The sequence below is a fragment of the Taudactylus pleione genome, unplaced genomic scaffold (genome assembly GCF_031769625.1).
Source record: "Taudactylus pleione unplaced genomic scaffold, aTauple2 ptg000760l, whole genome shotgun sequence".
In the NCBI taxonomy this organism is placed as follows: Eukaryota; Metazoa; Chordata; class Amphibia; order Anura; family Myobatrachidae; genus Taudactylus; species Taudactylus pleione.
The window spans coordinates 2747086-2771742 of NW_028285162.1; the positions used below are offsets into that span (position 1 = coordinate 2747086).

At 43.1% G+C, this 24657-nt stretch overlaps 1 protein-coding gene across 3 annotated transcripts in view; it reads left to right on the forward strand.

Annotated features, from left to right (window-relative positions):
* Positions 1-24657, forward strand: part of ERMARD (ER membrane associated RNA degradation) — a 155853-nt gene that overhangs the window by 48343 nt on the left and 82853 nt on the right. For all 3 annotated transcript variants that reach the window (XM_088457402.1, XM_088457403.1, XM_088457404.1), the window contains one exon: positions 4623-4737. In XM_088457402.1, the coding sequence (XP_088313528.1) occupies positions 4623-4737 (115 nt within the window). The remainder of the gene's footprint in view (positions 1-4622; positions 4738-24657) is intronic.

A 24657-nucleotide genomic window follows, 5' to 3' on the forward strand; every position in this document is an offset into this window, starting at 1 on the left:
TGTGTCCTAGTCACATCACATTGCGACCTAGACGCATTTTCAGGCAAAAAAAAAATGCCTGGAAATAGCACGCCGAGAGGGGCTTTTTAGCGCGACTAAGTTTGTAAGGACACATCTGTAATTTTACAAACACCGTCTGTAAAATGAGTTAGGTTAGCTGATTGGTTAGTACCTTATCTCTTCCCAAGGCTTAATACATCTAATCCCACACGCTGAAAAACGGCAGGAAAACCTGTTTGATTCTGCCCAACTAGTCGTTCTAGTTGGGCAACTGAACTATAAGTAGACAGACACTGGCCGGTAATGTCCGCCAATTTCTCCACCATCTGCTGGCTGTGCTGCTGTTCCTGTTAGCCCGGGATCTCACCCCGTCACTGGCAGCGGCTGAGCGGGAAGAGAGGATAAGGTCATCATAGTAAATCTACTCTAGGACCTGCGCATCCCCCTAATATCACAGGAGCATACTCTAGGACCCTCTCCCCCCCTCCATCACAGGAGCACCCCCCTCCTGCATTCACAGAGGTGCCCGAAAGGAAAGTAGTTCAAGTGCTTCTCTGCTGATACTGAGGAATTGCTATATATAAGTACTGGTTTGGGTAACAGGGTACTACCAGAATGGATGTAACTACCTCACCGTCCTTCCCCTGCCCACTCTGTATTATACTGTATTGTGCTGTTTTAGGGGCCTATTCATTCACCTCGCTGTGGGGGATACTTAAGTATTTCCCACGACGAGGGGGATGCTAAACACTGGAGCAATTCATCATTGCTTCGGTGCGAGGACAGCTGCTCCAAAAAGCAGCTGTCCCTGTGATTAGTAGCGCAGCTACAGAATTATCTGCATTACTTACCTGTCCCTGTGGCCAGCTTCTGGCATGTGCTCAAAGCCGTTGGGGCGTGGGGGTGCTCAGTGAGGAGCCGGCAGAGGATCCCTCTTTGCATCCTCTGAACTCCTTCCCATAGGGAAGAGCGGGGCTACGATCTGTAGATGGTTCTTGTTCTCACAGGCAAACTCCAAAAACTTTCAGTTTTCGGAGATTGCTGAATATCAGGTGGTCCATATGGGACCTCTGATGATGAATCGCCCGATAGCCATGCGGAAACACTAGTTTATAATTATTTTAACAGGCCATTTATCATATGATAAATAGGCCCCATAATCACTGTCTATTATACTGTACTGCCCTAACCACTATGTGTTACACTCTATTGTGCTGCCCTAAGCACTTTATTATATTGCCCTGTACTGTACTATAGTTCCCGAACTATCCTGTAACTCTACTGCACCTTAGACCCTCATTTCCAGTAGAAGCAGCACTGCACCTCCCCCTGACCTTTTTATCACTGCACTCTAACCTCACCCACCTCCTCCTAACCTCTCTCTGTACCCTAACCTCACCCACCTCCTTTATACCTCTCTCTCTCTCTGTGCCCCAGCCTCAACCACCCCCCCTTCTACTGGCACCTGTAGTAGAGTTGCAGAAAGCGGATGAGCAGAGCCTCCTCCATGTTATTCAAATCATGCAGAAGTAGGCTGACACTGCCCGCCTACTTCTGTGACATCACAAGTTAGAGAGAAGTTGGCTGGTCTCATGAAAAAGTTGGCAGGGTGGCTGGTCTAATGAAAAAGTTGTTTGGTGTGTGGGGCAGCATTTAAGTCCATTACCTGACTTTGTGAACAATCCGACCAAAACCAGGAGGTTAATGGATAGCCGGCAAGGACCAGTGATGCTCGTGCACGCTAGGTCCTTTTCGACCCCGACTATATCTCCAACATGCCGGTCAACATGACGACAGTCGTCAGGTTTGGCATGTTAGGAGATAGGAAACCGGACGTGCAGCAGTGGCAGCACTGAAAAGTCGTTCAGTGAACGTCTTTCAGTGCCACTCAGCACCAGGCAACTTGAAGGTCTGAGCGCTAGACGTTCAGACCTTCAAGTCTATAAATGGATAGACCCCTTTAGTTGGACAGACAAGTTGGACGCTTGGTCAGTTGGATGGTTGGATGAAAGTTGGTCTGATGTACAGTATGGCCAGCTTTAGTGGTGATCACAGCAGTGCAAACATGGGGCATTCAGTCTTTCAACTTGTCTATAGATTCATCTCCAATTGCAGCCCACTTCTCTTGTAGCAACTCTCAAAGGTGAATTTTGGCTCGTTACTTGCACATCTCAAACACACCTGTCCAGATGATCTAAACGGAGTTCTATTGAATTGCAATCAGGACTGGGGTGGCCAAACCACATTCTTCAGCACCTGTTGTCATTGTTTTGACTGAACAACTTTTTGCTAAGATTGGAGGTATGTTATCTTGATGTATACTGAAATTTCAACCAATAATGCGGATACCGGAAGGAATGCAATGGTGAACCAGGATGTTGCGGTAGTGTTTGGAGTTCATGATATCTTCTATTTTTACTGTCAGCAACCGCACTACCTCCGAAACATTCCCAGACCATAATGGAATCTCCTCCATGCTTGACTATGGGCTGAATGCAAGCAGGAAGCATGTGCTCATCTGTCGCACGATGAGCGAACTTGCGCCTCTTTCACCCAAACATCTCAAACTTTGATTGGTCTGTGAAAAGAACCTTCTTCCACTGACTAGTGGTGCTGCTCCTGTGCTTTTTTTTGCCCACAATATCCTAAGAGCCTAAGCAATGGTTTTCGGGCTGCAACACATCCCTTCAAGCCACTATCTACAAGGTGATGTTTGACGGTCACAATTGACACACTTTTCTTCCTCGTTTCCATAAGAGCAGCACGGATCTGTCGAGCTGTTTGGAAAACACACTTCTAAATTTGTTCTCCTGTTTTGTGGTCACTCGAGGTTGTCCAGGTCATGGGCGATAACCTTCATTGTTGTTTACGATGTATCTCTTGAAGGTACACTGCACGCCACCAAGAGCAACCTTCTCCAGGTGAGCAATTTCAAGCATACTACGCCCTGTGTTTCTCAATGAGACTATGGCAGATTGATTTTCGATTGATGACTCCTTCCTGGGAGCCATTTACGAGACCACTTTACATGTGTTCACAGTATCCCAATACAAGACACACACCCGAATTCTTCCACTGTGTATGTGTTGAGGAATCTGTTTCAAAACAGCATTCCTATCTGATATTACTACGAGCACCTCGAGACCTTGCGGGCATAATTTGTTTATTTTCAGTTATTGGACATTATCCGGTTGTTAGCATACATCCCAACCTGTTTACTTTAGGAAGAAGGACCTTTGTGCACAGCGCAGCCACACACCCAAAATTAGAGGGCGTAGCTCTGAGGTTAGGGTGTGTGGTTTTTTGGGGGAATGCCACACTTGCGAGTCACAGCTGGTGGCCTCATTTTTGTGCAAAACACACGTATCAAGTTCATCCTTTACAAAGAAATTGACGAATTTGAGGTGTATTGAAATTAATGAGCTGTAGTGTATTTTATAATGAGATTGTTTTTAGTATAATGAGTGGACCCAGACAAATCTTTTAATGTTTTATTACTATTCTCAGGGTGAACTGGATTTATTGTAACTGGCCCACTAGTGTATCCCCTATCTCACGGCTATAGTAGTAGACCACAAATGCTGTATGGCGAATATGGAATTGTTCACATCACTATCTGTCGCATTGGAGCTTATAGTCCAAATTCCCTACCACACAGGCACCCTATCAACTGTCACTTAGCCTACAGTCATATTTTTTGGGCTGTGGGAGGTAACTGGAGAACATACAAACTCCATAGATAGAACCAGGTCGCAATTTTACCGATGACACCAGAGCAATGAGGTAGCAATACTAACCACTATGCTACTAGATACTACAATGTTGAATGTTTCTATAGGCAAAATTAAATAATTCAAATATAAGCAATGTACCTCTGATTAACATACATTATAGGAGGTATAATCAATCTAGGAGGACTATTAAAGATATCAATAGGCAGTTCAAATCATAAATTGCTATTCAAAGTGTGTTGCTTCCTAAAGGAATAAGGATATATTTAAAATGTATAGTATTAGAACAGGTTACTCATTTGTTTAATGAACACCACTGGAGATTTGGTGAACTTGAGTAGTATTTCTGTCCAGGTTCAATTGTTATGCAGCACATCCACTAGCAGACCAAACAACGACTGCATGATTACGACATTGTAATCATGCAGTCGTTTCGCAGCATGTGCTGTGCCTACACTGCACGATTGATCGTTCAGAGTAGGCACCCTCCATCATCTGTGAATATGCCCAATCTGTTGTTATCGACAGATTGACCGGCATGTTCACCCGATGATGGATGTCTGAAACGTCCAGTGGGAGCACGCATCGCTGGTCGTTTCCAACATAACTGCACGATTACTGAGCGATTGCATGATTACGATGTCGTAATCGTGCAATTGCTCAGTATTATCGGCATATGGATGTGCGCCTTTACTTGGGTGTTCAGCTGACCTCTCGCATATAGAAGAAAAATCTATCCCGGATAATTGTAGCATTTCCTTTAAGGCTACAAACACTGTAAATATGTGATTGTGAACAGTTTTAAAGATCATTTTATTGCTTGCCCTTATTATGTGTAGGCTATTGGTTAGCCACTGTTGTAATTGTGTATTAATTTGTTTTTTTCTTCAGGTCTTGATGAAGAAGTTCTGTCCTTGGCTGAAAAGCTAATTAAAAAATCCCAATTTGTGTTACCTCACATGGCACCCTTTTGGATTGAAGCAATTACAGCATTTAGACAAGGCAGGTAAAAGCATTTATTTTGTTGTTTTATTGTTTTAGCATAATCTAGAAAGCCTCTTTCATGTTGAATCGTTGCTAATAACCTATTCTGAGAATAATCGTACACTAACAATTATCAGTCTGTAGTCCTGCAGCTGAGATCTAATCTAAGAGCGGTATTCATAAAAGCTGGGAGAGAGGTAAAATTGTGAGAGAGAAAGTACTACCCAATCAGCAGAAGGCACAGCACAAAATCAGCACTATAAAAAATAAAATATGTGATTTGGAGAGCGCATTTTATTTAATCACTGCACTGTCTAGGGAAGCAGAAGAATAATTTTGGAAATGTCTTCCCTAAGACCTGTCGCCAGGTTCCACAATTACATTCCTCAGCCTAGGTTAGAGTTTCCTGTGACTTTCCTGCCCAGTTTGTTTTCTCTCAACTCTAACACTTGATCTGTTCTTTTGATGAGTAGTATACTAGGAGACCTAGTCATGTCCTGTCTTTCCTTGCAATATTCAATTTATATTTTTCTCCTTCATCGACTAGGGGACACTGGAGCTTCATGACAGTGGGGTATAGACGGTGGGTTGAGTAGAGCCTGGCACTTTAAGAATCTAAAAGTGTGACTGGCTCCTTCCCCTCTATGCCCCATCAGCCCCAGTTTTTAGAATGTGCCTGAGAGAGCCGGTGCACATGGGGCTGTCTCCAGAACCGGGTTTTTTTAAATATTTTTAGTAAAATTACTTCTGATCACATTGAGGACAGTGTAAAGAGAAGAGGAAGGAATCCGCACAGAAAAATCGGATATGATAGTCGTGTAATGTTTAACCAACATAAAATAAGTATGTGAACCCAATACCGGGTTTAAAAATCACTCAAATTGCTGGTGCTCCCTAGAGCCAGGAGATTATGTATAAATAATGGGAGAAAGAGAAGGCTCTTTTTCTGGTTCACTCTTATATGTAATATTGTACAAATTAAAATATAACTTTTATTAAAGTCAATTAAAATTTATATTCTCTAGAAGATACAGTTAAAAAGAAAAAAAAGGATACAAAGTTTCTTAGTGTGTCGACCTATATCGTGATTCCTGTCTATATAGACATAGCATTCAATGTGTGTAATTACTTGAATATTTCCAGGAACGAATCATGAAAGCAAAAGCAAAGGCGAAAATCTTTATGATGCCTAAAATAAAGAACTACTGTTTTGAAACAAAGGTCTCCTTTTGGACCATAGTGTGTGTGTGTGTGTGTGTGTGTGTGTGTGTATATATATATATATATATATATATATATATATATATATATATATATATATATATATGTATGTATATGTATGTATGTGTGTATATATATATATATATATATATATATTAGGGGTGTGCACCGGCCACTTTACGTGTTTTGGATCTGGATCTTTCTTCGTGTTTTGGATCTGGATTGGTTTTGCCAAAACCACCCTTCCGTGTTTTGGGTTCTGGGTTTTGTGTTTTGGATCTGTATTTTTTTGAAAAAAAGCATAAAAACAGCTAAAATCACAGAATTTGTAGGTTTTTCTGCCCCTATGCTATTATTAACCTCAATAACCTTAATTTTCACTCATTTCCAGTCTATTCTGAACACCTCACACCTCACAATAGTGTTTTTATGTCCAAAAGGTTGCAACGAGGTAGCTGGATGACTATGCTAAGCGACACGAGTGGGCGGCACAAACACGTGACCCATCTAGGTGTGATACTGCAGTGGCACACAGGATGGCAGTTTGAAAAACTAGGCCCCAAACTGTACATAGTGCAAAGAAAAAAAAGAGGTGCAAGATGGAATTGTCCTTGGGCCCTCCCACCCACCCTTATGTTGTATAAACAGGACATGCACACTTTAACAAACCAATCATTTCAGCGCCTGGGTCTGCCACACAACTGTGGCTGAAATGATTGGTTCGTTTGGGCCCCCACAAAACAAGCTGGCAATTAATGTGTCCCTGCACAAACTGGCTCTACGGAGGCAAGATGTCATCCTCATCCTCCTCATCCACCGATTCCTCACCCTCTTCAGTGTGTACATCCTCATCCTCACAAAGTATTAACTCGTCCCCACTTGAATCCACCACCACAGGTCCCTCTGTACGTTCTGGAGGCTGGTCTCCGTGGAAGAGCTGATAATTCATTTTGATGAACATCATCTTCTCCACATTCTGTGGAAGCAACCTCCTTCGCCTTTCGCTGACAAGGTTCCCGGCTGCACTAAACACTCTTTCTGAGTACACACTGGAGCGGGGGCAACTCAGGTAAAATAGAGCCAGTTTGTACAAGGGCCTCCAAATTGCCTCTTTTTCCTGCCAGTACAGGTATGGACTGTCTGACATGCCTACTTGGATGCTGTCACCGATGTAATCCTCCACCATTCTGTCAATGGTGACAGTATCATATGCAGTGACAGTAGACATGTCAGAAATTGTTGCCAGGTCCTTCAGTCCGGACCAGATGTCCAAACTTGGTCCTGCCTGCCCTGCATCACCGCCAGCGGGTTGCTTAGGATACCTAAGTTTTTTCCTGGCAGCCCCAGTTGCGGGAGAAAATGAAGAAGGAGCTGTTGACGTGTCACGTTCCGCTTCAGCTGACAGTGTGTTCACCAGCAGGTCTTTGCACCTCTGCAGGCTTGTGTCGGCCGGAAAGAGAGACACCACATAGGCTTTAAACCTAGGATCGAGCACGGTGGCCAAAATGTAGTGGTCTGATTTCAACAGATTGACCACCCTGGAATCCTGGCAAAGCGAATGAAGGGCTTCATCCACAAGTCCCACATGCCGAGCGGAATCGCTCCGTCTTAGCTCCTCCTTCACTTTCTCCAGCTGCTTCTGCAAAAGCCTGATGAGGGGAATGACCTGACTCAAGCTGGCAGTGTCTGAACTGACTTCACGTGTGGCAAGTTCGAAGGGCTGGAGAACCTTGCACAACACGGAAATCATTCTCCACTGCGCTTGAGTCAGGTGCATACCCCCTCCTTTGCCTATGTCATAGGTGGATGTATAGGCTTGAATGGCCTTTTGCTGCTCCTCCATCCTCTGAAGCATATAGAGGGTTGAGTTCCACCGCGTCACAACCTCTTGCTTCAGGTGATGGCGGGGCAGGTTCAAGAGTGTTTGCTGGTGCTCCAGTCTTCGGCACGCAGTCGCTGAATGGCGAAAGTGGCCTGAAATTTTTCGGGCCACCCAAAGCGTCTCCTGCACGCCCCTGTCGCTTTTCAGAAAATTCTGCACCACCAAGTTTATTGTGTGAGCAAAACATGGGACGTGCTGGAATTTGCCCAGATGTAATGCCCGCACAATATTGGTGGCGTTGTCAGATATCACAAATCCCCAGGAGAGTCTACGTGGGGTAAGCCACTGGGCGATGATTTCCCTCAGTTTCTCTAAGAGGTTGTCGGCGGTGTGCCTCTTACTGAAACCGGTGATACACAGCGTAGCCTGCCTTGGAACGAGCTGGCGTTTCTGAGATGCTGCGACTGGTGACGCTGCTGCTGTTGCTGCGTAAGGTGATACATCTAACCAGTGGGCTGTCACAGTCATATAGTCCTTAGTCTGCCCTGTTCCACTTGTCCAAATGTCCGTGGTTAAGTGGACATTGGGTACAACGGCATTTTTCAGGACACTGAGGACACTTTTTCTGACGTTTCTGTACAGTCTCGGTATCGCCTGCCTAGTGAAGTGGAATCTAGACGGGATTTGGAACCGGGGACACACTACCTCCAGCAATTGTCTAAATCCCACTGCACTAATGGCGGATACCGGACGCACGTCTAACACCAACATAGCAGTCAAGGCCTCAGTTATACGTTTTGCTTCAGGATGACTGCTGTCGTACTTCATCCTCCTCGCTAAGGACTGTTGGAGGGTCAATTGTTTAGGAAAAGTAGTGGTGTTCCTACTTCCTCTCTGGGATGATGAACGACTCCCAGCAGCAGCAACAGCAGCAGCGGCAGCAGGAGCCGTAGCAATGCAGGATCCTCCGGAGGAATCCGGGATAGGAGAGTCAGTCATGCCAGTGACATGGCCTGCAGGACTACTTCCAATCCTGACTAAGGAGGAAATTGACGAGGAGGGAGTTGATGGTGTGGTTTGCAGGCACTTGGATACAACAGGACAACGGGATTTAGGTGTCCCTGGACTGCTTATGGTCTTAGCCAAAGTTTCTGAACTTGACAGTAACTTATTATGAACGCGCTGCAGGTGCCGTATAAGGGAGGATGTTCCTAGGTGGTTAACGTCCCTACCCCTACTTATTCCACCTTTACATAAGGTACATATGGCAAGACAGTTGTTGTCCGGATTTGGATAGAAATATTGCCAGACCAAAGAGGTGGAATGTTTGGTCTTCTGCCCAGGCATGACCGTGATGGGCTTTTTCATCCCACGGACAACAACTGTCTCCCCCGGAGCCTGATTTAAACAAACCACATCACCATCAGAATCCTCCTCGCCAACTTCCTCCTCAGCGCCAGCTACACCAGTATCCTCATCCTGTTGTACTTCAACAGTGATATCTTCAATTTGCATATCAGCAAGTGGACTGTGGGTGCTCCTTTCAGCACTTGCAGGGGGCGTGCAAATGGTGGAAAGAGCCACCTCTTCCCGTCCAGTGCTGGGAAGGTCAGGCATCGCAACCACCACCACACTTGGACTCTCCTTGGGGATTTGTGATATCTTCTTAGAAAGCACAGTTCTTCGCTGTGCTTTTGCCAGCTTAACTCTTTTGATTTTTTTAGTGGGAGGAGGGCTTCCATCGTCATGTGAAGCTGAACCACTAGTCATGAACATACTAGGGATCGACCTTAGCCGTTCCTTGCCACTCCGTGTCGTAAATGGCATATTGGCAAGTTTACGTTTCTCTTCAGATGATTTAAATGTTTTTTTCAAGGTCATTTTCCTGAACTTTGTCATTTGGGATTGTATGTGCCCTCTATTATGACATTGGGCATCGGCCTTGGCAGACGACGTTGATGGCATGTTATCGTCTATGTCATGACTAGTGGCAGCAGCTTCAGCACTAGGAGGAAGTGGTTCTTGATCTTTCTCTATTTTATTTTTATCGGAGAAAGTTTGGTCCTCCATTTATGTTATATCGATTTGATATATACGTGCGGCTAAACACAGAAAATATTTCTTTATTTTTGCTGGAGAGTAGTGCACTTTGTGGGTTACACCAGCCTTTAAGAAATGAGCCAGCCGGCTCTTTACTTATGGGACACAGGCGCACGCTTGGCGCTGCTCCTTTGTTGATGCACGTGCGGCTACTGCGCACACAATTCACAAACACAGAAAATAATTTTTTTTTTGGACTGGAGTGTACTTTGGGGGTTACAGCACCCTTTAACGGTCAAGCCAGCCGGCCCTTTACTTATGACATAGGCGCACGCTTGGCACTACTTTGTTGATGCACGTGCGGCTACTGCGCACACAATTCACAAACACAGAAAATATATTATTTTTTTAGCACTTGGGGGGAGCACCCCTGATGGACAGAGCACCCCCTGGACAACACTACAGCACCCCTTTAGGACTGGGACACTGCACAGGACTTTGGAGTGGACACAGCCCCTATGGAGAACTAACTGCACAACACAGTCCAGCCAGCCCCTATGGACTTTGAAGTAGTGGACACAGCCCCTATTAACAACAGCAGCACAGCACAACACAGCCAGCCCCTATGGACTTTGAAGTAGTGGACAACAGCAGCACTACACTACACTACACAGCCCAGCCAGCCCTAACTCCCACCCTCCCTCTTCACTGTCCACAGCCGAGTGAGAAAATGGCGCCGACGTGGGTACCTTTTATATAGGATCCAAAACCTGCGAGACTCGGAAGGAGGCATGTTGACGTTTTGCCTCGATTTCAGATCCGAGTCAGGCGGGAAAAGTCGAGCCTGACTCGGATCAGACTCGGATCGGGGGGGTTCGGATTTCAGAAATCCGAACCCGCTCACCCCTAATATATATATATATCTCGTATATACTCGAGTATAATCCGAGTTTTTCAGCACATTTTTTGTGCTGAAAAAGAACCCCCTCGGCTTATACTCGAGTGATGCCCACATGGTACGCAGCTGAGTAGCGTACCATGCGGGCCGCGGTGCAGACTGTGTCTCTGTGACACAGCTGCCCCGCGTGTGTAGCGCTGACCGGACGGAGTTCCGTCAGCACTACACAGTGCCAAACACACAGCCGCCGGTGCCGGCAGCTGTGTGCTTGTTATAATCAGCAGCTGATTAGAGTCTGTCAGACTCTCATCCGCTGCTGCTGCTCCCACTGCGGGAGCCATTTTCCAGCTCCCACAGTGGGTAATGGATAATGCAAAGCAGCCGGAGGATGCAGTAGCAACGTCTGGACCAGGAGCGGGGTTTCAGGTAAGTGGTTTTTTTTTTTTTTATATTACATCTCTCTACTGGGGGCAGTACCAGGGGGGGGGGATTACTACTGGGGGCACTATCAGGGGGGGATTAATACTACTGGGGGCACTACCAGGGGGGTATTACTACTGTGGGCAGTACCAGGGGGGGTATTACTACTGGGGGCAGTACCAGGGGGGGGGATTACTAATGGGACACTACCAGGGGAGATTAAAACTGGGGGCACTACCAGGGGGGTATTACTACTGGGGGCACTACCAGGGGGGTATTACTACTGGGGGCAGTACCAGGGGGGGGAATACTACTGGGGCAGTACCAGGGGGGGGGATTACTACCAGTAGCTGCTGCACTTCCCACCCTAGGCTTATACTCGAGTCAATAAGTTTTCCCAGTTTTTTGTGGTAAAATTAGGTACCTCGGCTTATATTCGGGTCGACTTATACTCAAGTATATACGGTATATATGTGTGTGTATATATATATATATATATATATATATGTGTATATATATATAATATATACAAAAAAATTATAGAGATGAGCGATCTCAGAGATCCGAACCCACCCGAATTTTAAGATCCGAGGCGAGAACCAAACGGGCGTTCAGTTCCCCCGCCGGCCTCGGATCTCACACCGAGGCAAAACCATAGAGACTAAATCTCGCGGCTCGCGAGCTTTCGTCTCTACATATAAGGGACCACGCGGCGGCCGCCATTTCACTCCGGCTGTGCAGATAGAACAGGGAGGGTGGGTACTGTAGGGCTGGGAGGTACTTACCTGAGCGTGCTGGTGCTGTGCTGTCTGCTGTGTCCTGGGCTGGTGCACTGCTGATCCCTCTGGTGCTGTCACTGCTGTGCTGTGTGCCGTGTCCATCTGGGCTGGTGCTGTTGCTGATCCATTTGGGCTGGTGCTGTGCTGTCTGCTGCATCCTTCTGGGCTGGGGCTGTGCTGTCTGCAGTGTCCATCTGGGCTGTTACTGTTGCTGATCCATCTGGGCTAGTGCTGTGCTGTCTGCTGCGTCCATCTGGGCTGGTGCTGTTGCTGATCCATATATATATATATATATATATATATATATAAAATGTCTTTTAATTATTTTTCTGTGTGTGCATGTTAGGCTTGGCCGCACAAGATACAGCGACGCTACCTAATGCTGCCCGACTCCAGTCGTCATCAATCTGTGCTCTGGGCCCAAGTTCTGGACGCCAATTTTTTTTTTTTTTTTAAAGTTTTCTTTTTTTGTCTAATATTTTTCTGTGTGTGTTAGGCTTAGCCGCACAAGATGAAAAATAGATATGAACAGCGCTATGGTACCTAGTGATCAATATCAGTATCAATTTATCAGTATTATGGTGAACAAATATAAATATATATATATATATATATATATATATATATATATGGTCGGCAACATCAAATGTAAATATATGTATAATATATATATATATATATATATATATATATATATATATATATATAACATCAATACATAACGCACTTAATCATAAATATTTGTATGGCTTGATTGAAAATATCAATTTACTATGAATATAAACATATGTAATAGGGATATATTTCATAAATATTGAACATCATGGTATGAACAATAAAAGGTGAAAAAGTTGATAAGAATAATGACAACAATCATAAATAAATTTTTTTAATAATATGATGATAATCCAAAAAAATGTAATGAATGGAATGAAAAAAATATATATTAAAAGCAATTGAACATGAGAGCGGAATCTCAGAGATCAGTCTTGATTAAAGAAACCTCAGGTGTTATAGTATAAATAAATACACATTAGTATCCCATAAATAACAACATAAAAAACATAAAGCTTAATAAGATTGGACGCTAGAAGTTACCTGGTCTCATTAGACACAGGAGGTGGCATCCGATCACGTGTTATCAATATAAAACACGTGAACCAGTATAACTTGTAAAAGCTACTTTTCAACTTCCGTGTTAGATTGTAGTGCCTGGTCATGTGTTGTAAACACATGTCACATGATTTAGCTAGATATCGCTCAATATATTGGCCCACGTGTTGTTAGTTCAAAATACGTGATTCTATTCATCCCATTAAACATATAGAGATTGATATACATCTATGTGGTTATTATTATAAAGATAGCATAAACATTATTACGAAAGGATGCTAAAAATAACTCTGTCTCTTTGGTTATTATAATTGGCGTTCGATCACATGATAGTGGTATAAACCATGTGACCTGATGCGGTGTATGGAAATCAAAGTTTGTCTACTGCAGCGGGTCATAATATCAGGTGGTGTTTTGTAAACAGGAGTCACGTGATTTGGTTAGGTTGTAAAAATCACCATTTAACATATTGAGTCATATATAATAAACATAAAAGCACGTAATCCCATTCATCTTATTCAAAAACCAGTCTCTGCCATCATTCTCCATACGGCTACCCAGCTGCACTAAGTAGCTCCCGTGCTACCACCATTCTCCATACGGCTTCCCAGCCGCACCAGGTAGCTCCCGTGCTACCACCGTTCTCCATACAACTTCCCAGCCACACCAAGTAGCTCCCGTGCTACCACCGTTCTGCATACAGCTTCCCAGTAGCACCAAGTAGCTCCCGTGCTACCACCGTTCTCCATACAGCTTCCCAGCAGCACCAAGTAGCTCCCATACTACCACTATTCTCCATATGGCTTCTTAGCCGCACCAAGCAGCTCCCGTGCTGTCACCAGTTTTCTACCATCCGTCTGCAAGCCCATCTACTGGCACCCCGTTCAGCTCAGTAAGCCTCCCTGCCGGTCCCAGTCCGGTTCCTCCAAGTTTCCTACTGGTCCCACTCCAATGTTTCAAGTTTCTAGTCCCTGTCATTTATCATCAAAGGCTCACTGCTACACAATTCTTAAGCAATAGATCTATTAACGTCATCCATGATTCCAGTCAAGCCAGTCTCCGCTGAATCCAGTTCATCACCTGAGTCCGGTAACTCCCAGGCACCAATTGTGACAAAACCTTATTAATGCCCTCAGAAATGCCGTTGTACCCACTGTCCACTTGACCACTGATATGTGAACAAGTGGGACAGGGCAAACTAAGGATTACATGACTGTGACAGCCCACTGGGTAGGTGTATTGCCTACAACAGCAACATCTATCAAAAGACAGCTGATACAGAAGCAGACTACTCTTTGTATAACTGGTTTCACTAAGAGGCATACTGCTGAGAACCTCTTAGAAAAACTCAGGGAAATCTTTGCTAAATGGCTTCCACGAGGAAGACCTCTACCAACAATTACATAAAAAAATTAGAGGCACCTATGGTGGATTCCAGTGGGGACGAATTAATGTTGTGGGAAGAAGAGGATGAACACACTGATGGGGATGACGAGGATGACGACAACTTGTAATGTAAAGCCAGTTTGTGTATGGGATCATTTTCATTTCCATGTCTAATACACATCGGCAACTTGTTTTATGGAGGTCCAAACAAACCAATCATTTCAGCCACAATTAGCAGTCCTTGTTGCTGAAATGACTGGTTTGTTAAACTGCGAATGTCCTGTTTCGTATACAACATAAGGGTGGGTGGGAGGGCCCAAGGACTATTCCATCTTGCACCTTTTTCGTTTCCATTATGTGCTGGTTGGGGCATTGCTGCCTGACATTTTAAATTAATGTTATGGTTGGTTTAGGAACCAATTATTTGTTTTTTAATTAATTTTATTATCAATTTTACAGCCAGGGGCTACACCAATGAATTTATTAATTATTCAGCCCGGTGCTGCACCAATGATTTGTTTTTTAATTTATTAGCAATTTTACAGCCAGGGGCTGCACCAACTATCAACTATCAATTCTTAAATCCTCAAGGGCACCCCAACCATCATCTTTGCACAGTCCTCAACTCTATTAATAATTATATCAATCAGTTTTGAGCCAGCAAGCTGGATGCAACCTTTTGGCCCTTTAACTAGATGAAAAAATCAATATTGTGAGCTTTGAGGTGGTCAAAATTTACTGGAAACGAGTGGAAATAAATGTTATTGAGGTTATTAATACTGTAGGAACAAAAAAGGCCCATTTTATGTGATTTTTAGCTGGGGTTTTTTTTTTTTTAAGAAAAAAATCCAGATCCAAAACCAAAACAAAACACGGAGGTGAGGTTTTGGCAAAACCAATCCAGATCCAAAACCAGGGGAGATCCACGATCCACTTCCAAAACCAAAACACACGGGGGTTGGCGCATATATATATATATATATATATATATATATATATATATATACACAGTCAGGTGCATAAATATTGGGACATTGATAGAATTTTCATATTTGGCCTCTATTCACCACCACAATGGCTTTGAAATGAAACAAACAAGATGTGCTTTAACTGCAGACTTTCAGATTTAATTTGAGGGTAATTACATCCAAATCAGGTGAACGGTGTAGGAATTACAACGGTTTCTATATGTGCCTCCCACTTTTTAAGGGGCCAAAAGTAATGGGACAAACTAAACAATCCTAAATCTAACTTTCACTTTTTAATACTTTGTTGCAAATCCTTTGCAGGCAATTACAGCCTGAAGTCTGGAACGCATAGACAACACCAGACGCTGGGTTTCATCCCTGGTGATGCTCTGCCAGGCCTCTTCCACAAATGTCTTCAGTTCCTGCTTGTTCTTGGTGCATTTTCTCTTCATCAAGTGAAATGCATGCTCAATCGGATTCAGGTCAGGTGGTGAATAGAGGCCAAAATATGAAAATTCTATCAATGTCCCAATATTTATGCACCTGACTGTGTATACGTGTGTGTGTATATGTGTGCGTGTGTGTATATGTGTGTGTGTGTGTGTATATATATATATATATATATAGTGCGACACAGTCGGGATAGGGGTCCCTCTCCTGGGGTAGGTAGACTCCCTCTTTACACACACAGCAGCCGGAGAAACAGGACACAGTTCTGAGTTCTCGTGCAAGCTGGTCGGAGCCAGTCTTTATTTTACCAGGTGGATAAAATAAAATAAAACGTAAACAAAATCCTAGCCCATCTGGGCTCTAACTAGACAGTAGGTTCCCTCACTATCAGAACACTAAAACAAGTTCACGTCCACAGTACTCACTGGTTTGTATCAAACAGTGTCTCAGAGCAAGCTAGATTGTGGGCTTGCTCTCCCAAGTGTGAGACCATCTGCCATAACAAAACCCAGCTTATATCAGCCCTTTCCAGATGCAAACACTAATGAGCCTGCTACAGGCTGAAAGGCCCAACACCTCTCCTCACATCCACACTCCCAGGACCCATTCTGGCTTTTCAGCAAAGCTGACATTTCTAGTCTGTCTTTTCAAACAGACTTCTCCTGGGGGTTTCAAAACACATAGGACAGGAATCTGGGACACATATATGCCATTCCAAACCTTTCCAGTCATAAGGATTTACAAATTGTCATAAGGATTTACAATACTGCAGTCTTGGAATAATATCCAACCATCGCACATTCACATATCAGACAATAAAGTGTATCACACAATTCACAGGGACTGTCATCTATTGGTCCAAAAATAACACATTTCAGTCAGGTATTTATCTGCCCGGAGAATCATCAATCTCTCTGGGATAAATTTAAATCAGGACCAGATCAGTTTACTTAACAAAGGCCTCTCCTTCTCCCCACAACAAGAATTAGATTGCTTCACATGTGCAACTCTTTGCCATGAAACTGCTCCTGAAAAAGTTCTTTATTGATCATAAATATAACAGGGATGAAAGAGATACCTGTTCTTTAACATCTAGTGAAGTGATCGCTGAAGATGAAATGTACACCCAGGATCACCACACAAATATTTTTGAATTGAGATTTTCAAGAATCCCTTACCCCTGATGAATTGACATTAGGAATACTACAAGAGGTAGATACAGGATGCGGTCCATCTACATATACAACTGTGATACCCAATAAGGATCGCGGTCAGATATTAAAGAAGAAATCTACTTTCCGCCCATTTGTCCATCGGTCAAAATCTACACTGATCTGGTGACGAGGGATCTCGATAAACTGATAAGGTCCAGAATAAGAACAAGTCAGGATGATCTATCAAAAGGAGAAAGGCCCTGAATGAGATACAAGAATGGAAAGATGTCATCTCTGATAATGGGGGCAACATAGTCCTCTGGCCTCGAGAAATGTACATAGAGGAACTCGACTGACCATTGCAAGATAAAAGGTGTTATAAATGGTTAATTTTCAATCCAACCAGCAACTATCTAAATATGTACAAACACTTGATACAAGAAGCCTATCAGAATGGTGCTATCACCAAGAGAGATCTAGAATTTCTTGAAGAAAATAATCCCAGAATACCTACACTATATTTGTTACCTAAAGTTCATAAGAGTGAGGTCAAACCCCCGGGAAGACCTATAGTGTCGGGTCTAGGTAGCCTTACCGAAAAAGCGAGTGTTTTTGTTGATTATCTTCTGAGGAAGTATGTTATTGCATTACCGTCATATATAAGAGATACCCTGGATGTTCTAACCAAACTACGAGACGTGACCTTGGGCCCAGATATGTGGCTAGCCAGCTGTGATGTTGAGAGCCTATATACAAGCATTGACCACAAAATAGGTGTGGGATCAGCCAGATATTTTATCAACATGGACGCGACACAGGAACTAAATTAATTTATTTTGAAATTGTTGACATTCATTTTGACCAAAAATTACTTTGTGTGCAACGGCTCCTTCTTCCTCTAGGTTAGAGGGACTGCTATGGGGACCACTTGTGCCCCCACATATGCAAACCTCTACCTGGGATGGTGGGAGAAGGAGTTTGTATTTTGCGAAGAGAATGATCTGTACACGGAGCATATCATCCTATGGCTCCCGTACATGGATGATATTCCTGTGATCTGGGAAGGCGAGAGGGCCATCTTTGTAGAGTTTATCAAAAAGTTGAATTGTAATCAACTGAACCTCAAGTTGACGAAAGAAATAAGTAAAGAAAAAATACGTTTTCTGGACCTATCTATCAAGATTGAAGAAAATGGGAATCTCTCTACTGACCTATACCGGAAATGTACAGCCACCAATAGCCTCTTGCATGCCAACAGCTCTCACTTACCATCCACAATCAAAGGAGTTCCAAAGGGACAATTCCGTAGGACAAAAAGAAATTGTTCAGATACACAGAAGTATGAAGAGAGACGAGAACAACTATCAGTTACTGCTCACTCAGGCTGCATAGCCGGTGGCTGCCATAGTCTGTGTTAAGATTCAAAGTGTTAGTTATCAAATTGTAATTACACTTATAATCTAAGTCGGAGTTACGCCGCAGATCTTATTAGTCATATGCGCACCATACAAAGACTGATGTGACTTCTTCTCTGCATTCCACAGGTAAATTACAACTACTGCTCCCTTCAGATACTGTTTTATTGATTGCCTTAGCACAGTTTTGCAAAACTTATACTCGGTAAATTACAACTACCGCTCCCATCAGATGCTGTTTTATTGATTGCCTCAGCACAGTTTTGCAAAACTTATCCTCTGTAAATTCCAACTACTGCTCCCATCAGATGCTGTTTTATTGATTGCCTCAGCACAGTTTTGCAAAACTTATGCTCGGTAAATTACAACTACTGCTCCCATCAGATGCTGTTTTATTGCTTGCCTCAGCACAGTTTTGCAAAACTTATACTCTGTAAATTACAACTACTGCTATACTAAGAGCAATTTATCTAAAATAAGTTAGGAATGTATTGTGAATCTGTGTTGGCCTCCCCCCTTATCACAAATTGTTTATCTTAGACTTTATTGCATCCCAATTTAGTGTGTATTTGAGCTTTCGGGGTGGGGGCCCAATCAGTCAGCACAGAGACACGTTTGTAACTTTAGATATTACTGCTCACTCAGGCTGCATAGCCGGTGGCTGCCATAGTCTGTGTTAAGATTCAAAGTGTTAGATTATAAGTGTAATTACAATTTGATAACTAAGTTGGAGTTACGCCGGAGTTAAACTGGAGGAAAACTGAGGGAAAAGAAACTCAAAACCAGAACACTTTCTGAACAACAACAAGCAACATACTTATGTGAATTAACAAAATCAACATCTTCTGCTGTATGCATATCCAGGCAACTGCTTACTGCACTCACTGCTTGGACACTGCAAATACTTCCCTATCTGTGTACTGCTCTTGTTGATTGTTCTTTGTTGATCAGAACACTTCGGACTGGATCAGCTCGGGTACATTGTAATTTTGTCCTCATTCAATTTGTATTGCCTTTTCCAATTGTGTCACATCTATCCACTTTAATCATTTGTTTAATAACGAATTCCTGCACCCACTACTCACACACCTCTCCTTTATATATCACTTTTGGAGCTGCGCTCATACATTAGCAGCACTGTTCTTTACATGTATCTTTGAACATTTAACAACTTTAATCCACACCGTCTCTATATCTCACAGCCACCACTCCAGTTTACATCTCACTTATTACCTTGTCCACAGCATGAACACCCTTACTTCACACAACCCCCATATTATATGTCCACATAATCCTCTACTTTATCCATCCCTATCCTCCCCCTCTTGTCTCCTCCACTTGCTGTTTCCCCTTTTTTTTCTCTCATCAGTCTGCTTCCAACCCTCTGCTTCTTTCCCCCACTTTTCCTGTCCCTCCACTCTCAACCACCTCCCTCCATGGCCTTGTTACCCCACCACTAAGCCCCATTTCCTCCTGGTTCTGTCTGTCACCTCCAGGGCTGCCAAGAGAAATTCTGGGCCCAGGAACTGCAACATCCTGTGGGACCACATCATGTATGGCTGCACCCATTTGTAAGTGGGTCTAGCATGTGAGATGCACCCACTCACAGGAGCATGGCATAGAACCCAGCAGTTGGGACTAAAGTAGTCACTACTGTATCAGGATGGCGGGACAGTTCCATAATAGCTGCATTTTTTGTCAGGCTGTATATAGACGCTAAAATGTAACACACAACAATTAAAGTGCTACTACTTTATTTTGTACATCTCTCATGTAAATAACACAATCTATTTTCTGTCATAGAGATAGATGTATGAAAGACTTAATTTTTACATAACATCAGGTCATCTTATACACACACAGCACATATCCTAACCCACTGCTCCATGCTCCTTCCTCACTATCTACCCCTCTGTGTCACCCCTGTCTGTCTGCCCTTCCCCTTTAGAATGTAAGCTCTCACGAGCAGGGCCCTCTTCCCTCATGTGCTTCTCCTCCCTCTACTTATAGTATCATTTACTCCTAACTCCCCACAACGGCACCTAACACCTGGTTGCTCATGTCCTGCTGCTTGTGTTATGCAGCTATGTTTATAAACATGTCCTTGTCCTGCATTGTTTTGTATTACTATTAACTGTTTTTCTTATGTGCTCATTTATGTACTGTGTAAGGCGCTGCGGAACCTTTGTGGCGCCATATAAATAAAGGATAATAATCAGAGAGGCTGAAAGCTAGAGGGTACAGTAGAAGACAGATTAAAAAACTGTCAGGACCACAAATAAATATACAAGAGATTCTTTACTTATACCTAAAGAAAATAAACAACATCAACAAGAGAACACCGTGAGATTCATTGAAACTTTTTGCAAAGAATGGAAACTTATACAAAGGATATTACAAGATCACTGGTACATTCTGAAAATGGACGAAGACCTGGCCAAAATTTTACCAGATAAGGTCAAAATCAGTTGGCGGAGATCTAGAAATCTCAAGGACCATCTGGTGGAATTCATCTGCAAAAACCCCAAAAGGCAATTATATCACAAGAAAGGCTCCTATAAATGTGGCATGTGCAAAGCATGCATATATATGAAGCCTACCACAGTATTTAGAGACAAATTCAACAAGATGTGGACCATAAAGGACTATATTGACTACACATCATCAGGATAGTGTATCATCTTCAATGTCCATGCGACTTGGTCTATATAGGCAAAACCATTAGGCCTTTGAAAAAACGTATTTTGGAGCACTTAGGCTCCATCAAAAATGCATCTAGAGATGCAAAGAATTTTCGGGTTTTAACACCCATAGCAAGACACTTTATGATGTATCATAACAGCTGCCCTAAAGGCCTTACAGCCTTTGCTTTGGAAAAGGTGAATTTGGGCATCAGGGGCGGTGATTTGAATCAGGAATTACTAAGGAAAGAAACTAGGTGGATCTTTCTAATGGGGAGTATAACCAATACAATAGTTGATCCCTTTTATAAAAAGGGTAACTAAGAGATTGTGTGTGTATGTATGTATGTATGTATATATATATATATATATGTGTGTGTGTGTGTGTGTGTGTGTGTGTGTGTGTGTGTATATATATATATATGTATGTGTGTATATATATTATACTATGAGACATGAGAATAGTCCACAGACATACAGTACATCTCCTTTTACATATCCCTAATATATGAGCGGGATTTTCTCTCGCCTTAATTATAAGTAAACCTAGCTACCTTCTCCTCTTACCATATGAACATATAGGATCAGTATCTATCTATCTATATATATATATATATATATATATATATATATAATGTATGGGAATACAGTGGAGACCTTTATTTTATATAAGGATCGATTTAATTTTAAAACCACAGTTATAGAGGGTATTTAAAAACTTTCTTTCATACTCTTCTGACACAAGGTACAGTATATTGACGTGATTCCCATGGACTTATAGGAAAATGTGCATATATTAGACATGATATCACTTTTAGGTTGCACGATCTTATTATTGATAAGTAGGCTTTTCTTACTATCATGTATATTATTTATATAGACTCTGAGAAGTGGGCTCTTCTTATTATTAGGTTATATATTCCCTATATAGGGATGTTGGACCCATATAAATAATCCCACAATGAATAATTTCTAAAAAGAATAAATACATATAAAACATATTTATTTGTACACAAGTTCTATTGACACTTATTTGTACACTGGCACACATTTGAGTGCAATGTGATGTAAATTTTTATTTTTATATTTTTTTTATATATTCAATATTTTGTTACTTTTATATTTTTTATTTGTATTTATTTATTTATGTTTCTGTTTTTTTATTGCACAAGATATAATACTCAACATATAACCATTACTAAGCGTAACATTGATGCTAACGACACAGTTTTTATTTTCTTCCTTGCTTGACTCACTTCTCTCCCCTATCCCCTCTCTCTCCTGCCCTGAACAAGCCACTTCCCTATACAACGCCTCCCTTGCTTCTGCTCTGGACTCTGTTGCTCCGGTGATCACTACTCACACTCGCAGATCTACTCCTCAACCCTGGCATTCCAAATGCACCAGATACCTGCATGCAAAAGTGTTCTTGAACTGCCGAGCGACAGTGGAGAAGATCACGCTCTAAGGCAGATTTCTCCATTTCAAATTTATGCTCTCATCCTATAGTGCTGCTCTCTCCCTCTAAACAGTCATATTTCAAAATCTTCATGTCCTCTCAGTCCTCAAATCCCCAGCGTCTCTTCACCACTTTCAGCTCCTCCCTTCGCCCACCCCCTCCTCCCCTCTCCTCCTTGCTCTCTGCCCTTGACTTTGCTACCTACTTTACATCTAAAATTGATTCCATGCGCCAGGACATCATATTCAACCAGTCCCCCCAGCTCGCCACCTCCTCCTTTCCCAGATCACCCCTCCCCATCAACTGTACCAACTCTAACATCCTTCTCCCCTGTATCTGGAGAGGAAGTCATGACCCTCATCCGGTCCCCCCCCCCCTTGATCCTATCCCCTCCTGCCTCTTCCGCTTCCTCTCTCTTTCTGCCTTCTCCCATCTTGCCCACCTCATTAACCTCTTCCTCTCATCAGGCACCGTTCCTTCTGCATTCAAGCATGCCCTTGTCTCCCCATTCTTAAAAAATCTACCCTTGATCCTAACCTTCTTTCTAACTACCAACCCATCTCTCTCCTCACTTTTGCCTCCAAACTCCTTGAGCGGATTGTCTACAACCGCCTTACCACTTTTCTTTCCTTCCACTCCCTCCTTGACCCTTCTCAGTCCGGCTTCCGTTCTCTCCTCTTCACTGAAACTGCCCTCACGAAAGTCAGCAACGACCTCCTTGCTGCCAAATCCAAAGGCCACTACTCTCTTCTCATTCTCCTTGATCTCTCTGCTGCTTTTGACACTGTGGACCACCCTCTCCTGCTGCATATCCTTCACTCCCTTGGTCTATGTGACACTGCCCTCTCCTGGCTGCCCTCCTACCTCTCTGACCGATCTTTCTCAGTTTCCTCTCATGACTCCTCTTCCCCCCACAGCCTCTTACAGTAGGTGTTCCCCAAGGTTCAATTCTTGGACCTTTCCTATTCTCCCTCTATACTTCCTCTCTAGGTGAACTCATCAGCTCTTTTGACCTCCATTATCATCTCTATGCTGATGATACACATCTCTATGCTGATGATACACAAATCTACCTTTCCTCCCCTGATCTTTCCTCCTCTCTTTAGATTTTTATCTCCAACTGTCTCTCTGCTCTCTCTTCCTGGATGTCCCAGCGATTTCTTAAACTTAATATGTCTAAGACAGAGCTGATCGTCTTCCCACCCTCCCACATAACCTCACTTCCCACTATTTCTTTATCAATTGATGGAATAACTATCTCATCTAGTCCCAAGGTGTGCTGTCTTGGAGTTATCCTGGAATTATCCCTCTCCTTCAAACCACATATCCAGAATCTTTCACAGTCCTGTCGTTTTCATCTCAAAAATATTTCTAAGATCAGACCCTATCTCACGCAGGATGGTACTAAAACCCTCATACACTCACTGGTAATCTCCAGATTTGACTACTGTAACCTCCTCCTATCTGGTTTCCCCAAATCCCATCTCTCTCCTCTCCAGTCTATCCTTAATGCTGCTGCATGGCTTATCTTCCTCTTCAAACGTTTTACATCTACCTCCCCTCTCCTACAATCCCTCCAATGGCTCCCCTTCCCTTTTAGAACCCAATTTGAGGTTCTCACGCTCGCTTACAAAGCCCTCACCCAATCTTTTCCCATATACATCTGATCTTATCTCCCTTCACTCTCCTCTTTGTTCAACTAATGTACGTCGCCTTTCATGCAAGCTGATTTCTTCCTCCCACTCCCGCCTCCAAGATTTTACCCGCATTGCTCCCCACCTCTGGAACTCTCTCCCACTCCCCATCAGACTCTCCACCACTTTGCAATCCTTCAAACAGGCTCTCAAGACCCACTACTTCATCAAAGCCTTCCAGCTATCATTTAAACTCCCAGCTACATGCTCCTTCCTCCCCATCTATCCCATCTGTGTCAAACCTGTTTGTCTTCCCCTCCCTTTTAGAATGTAAGCTCTACGGGCAGGGCCCTCTATCCTCTTGTGCTTCTCCCTACTTTAGTTTAATCTACTTCTTACTCAGCACTAGGGCACCTAACACTTGGTTGCTTATGCTCTGTTGCTTATCTGGGTGTTATGGTTGCTAATGTAGCAATATATATTATCCATGTCCTGTATTGTA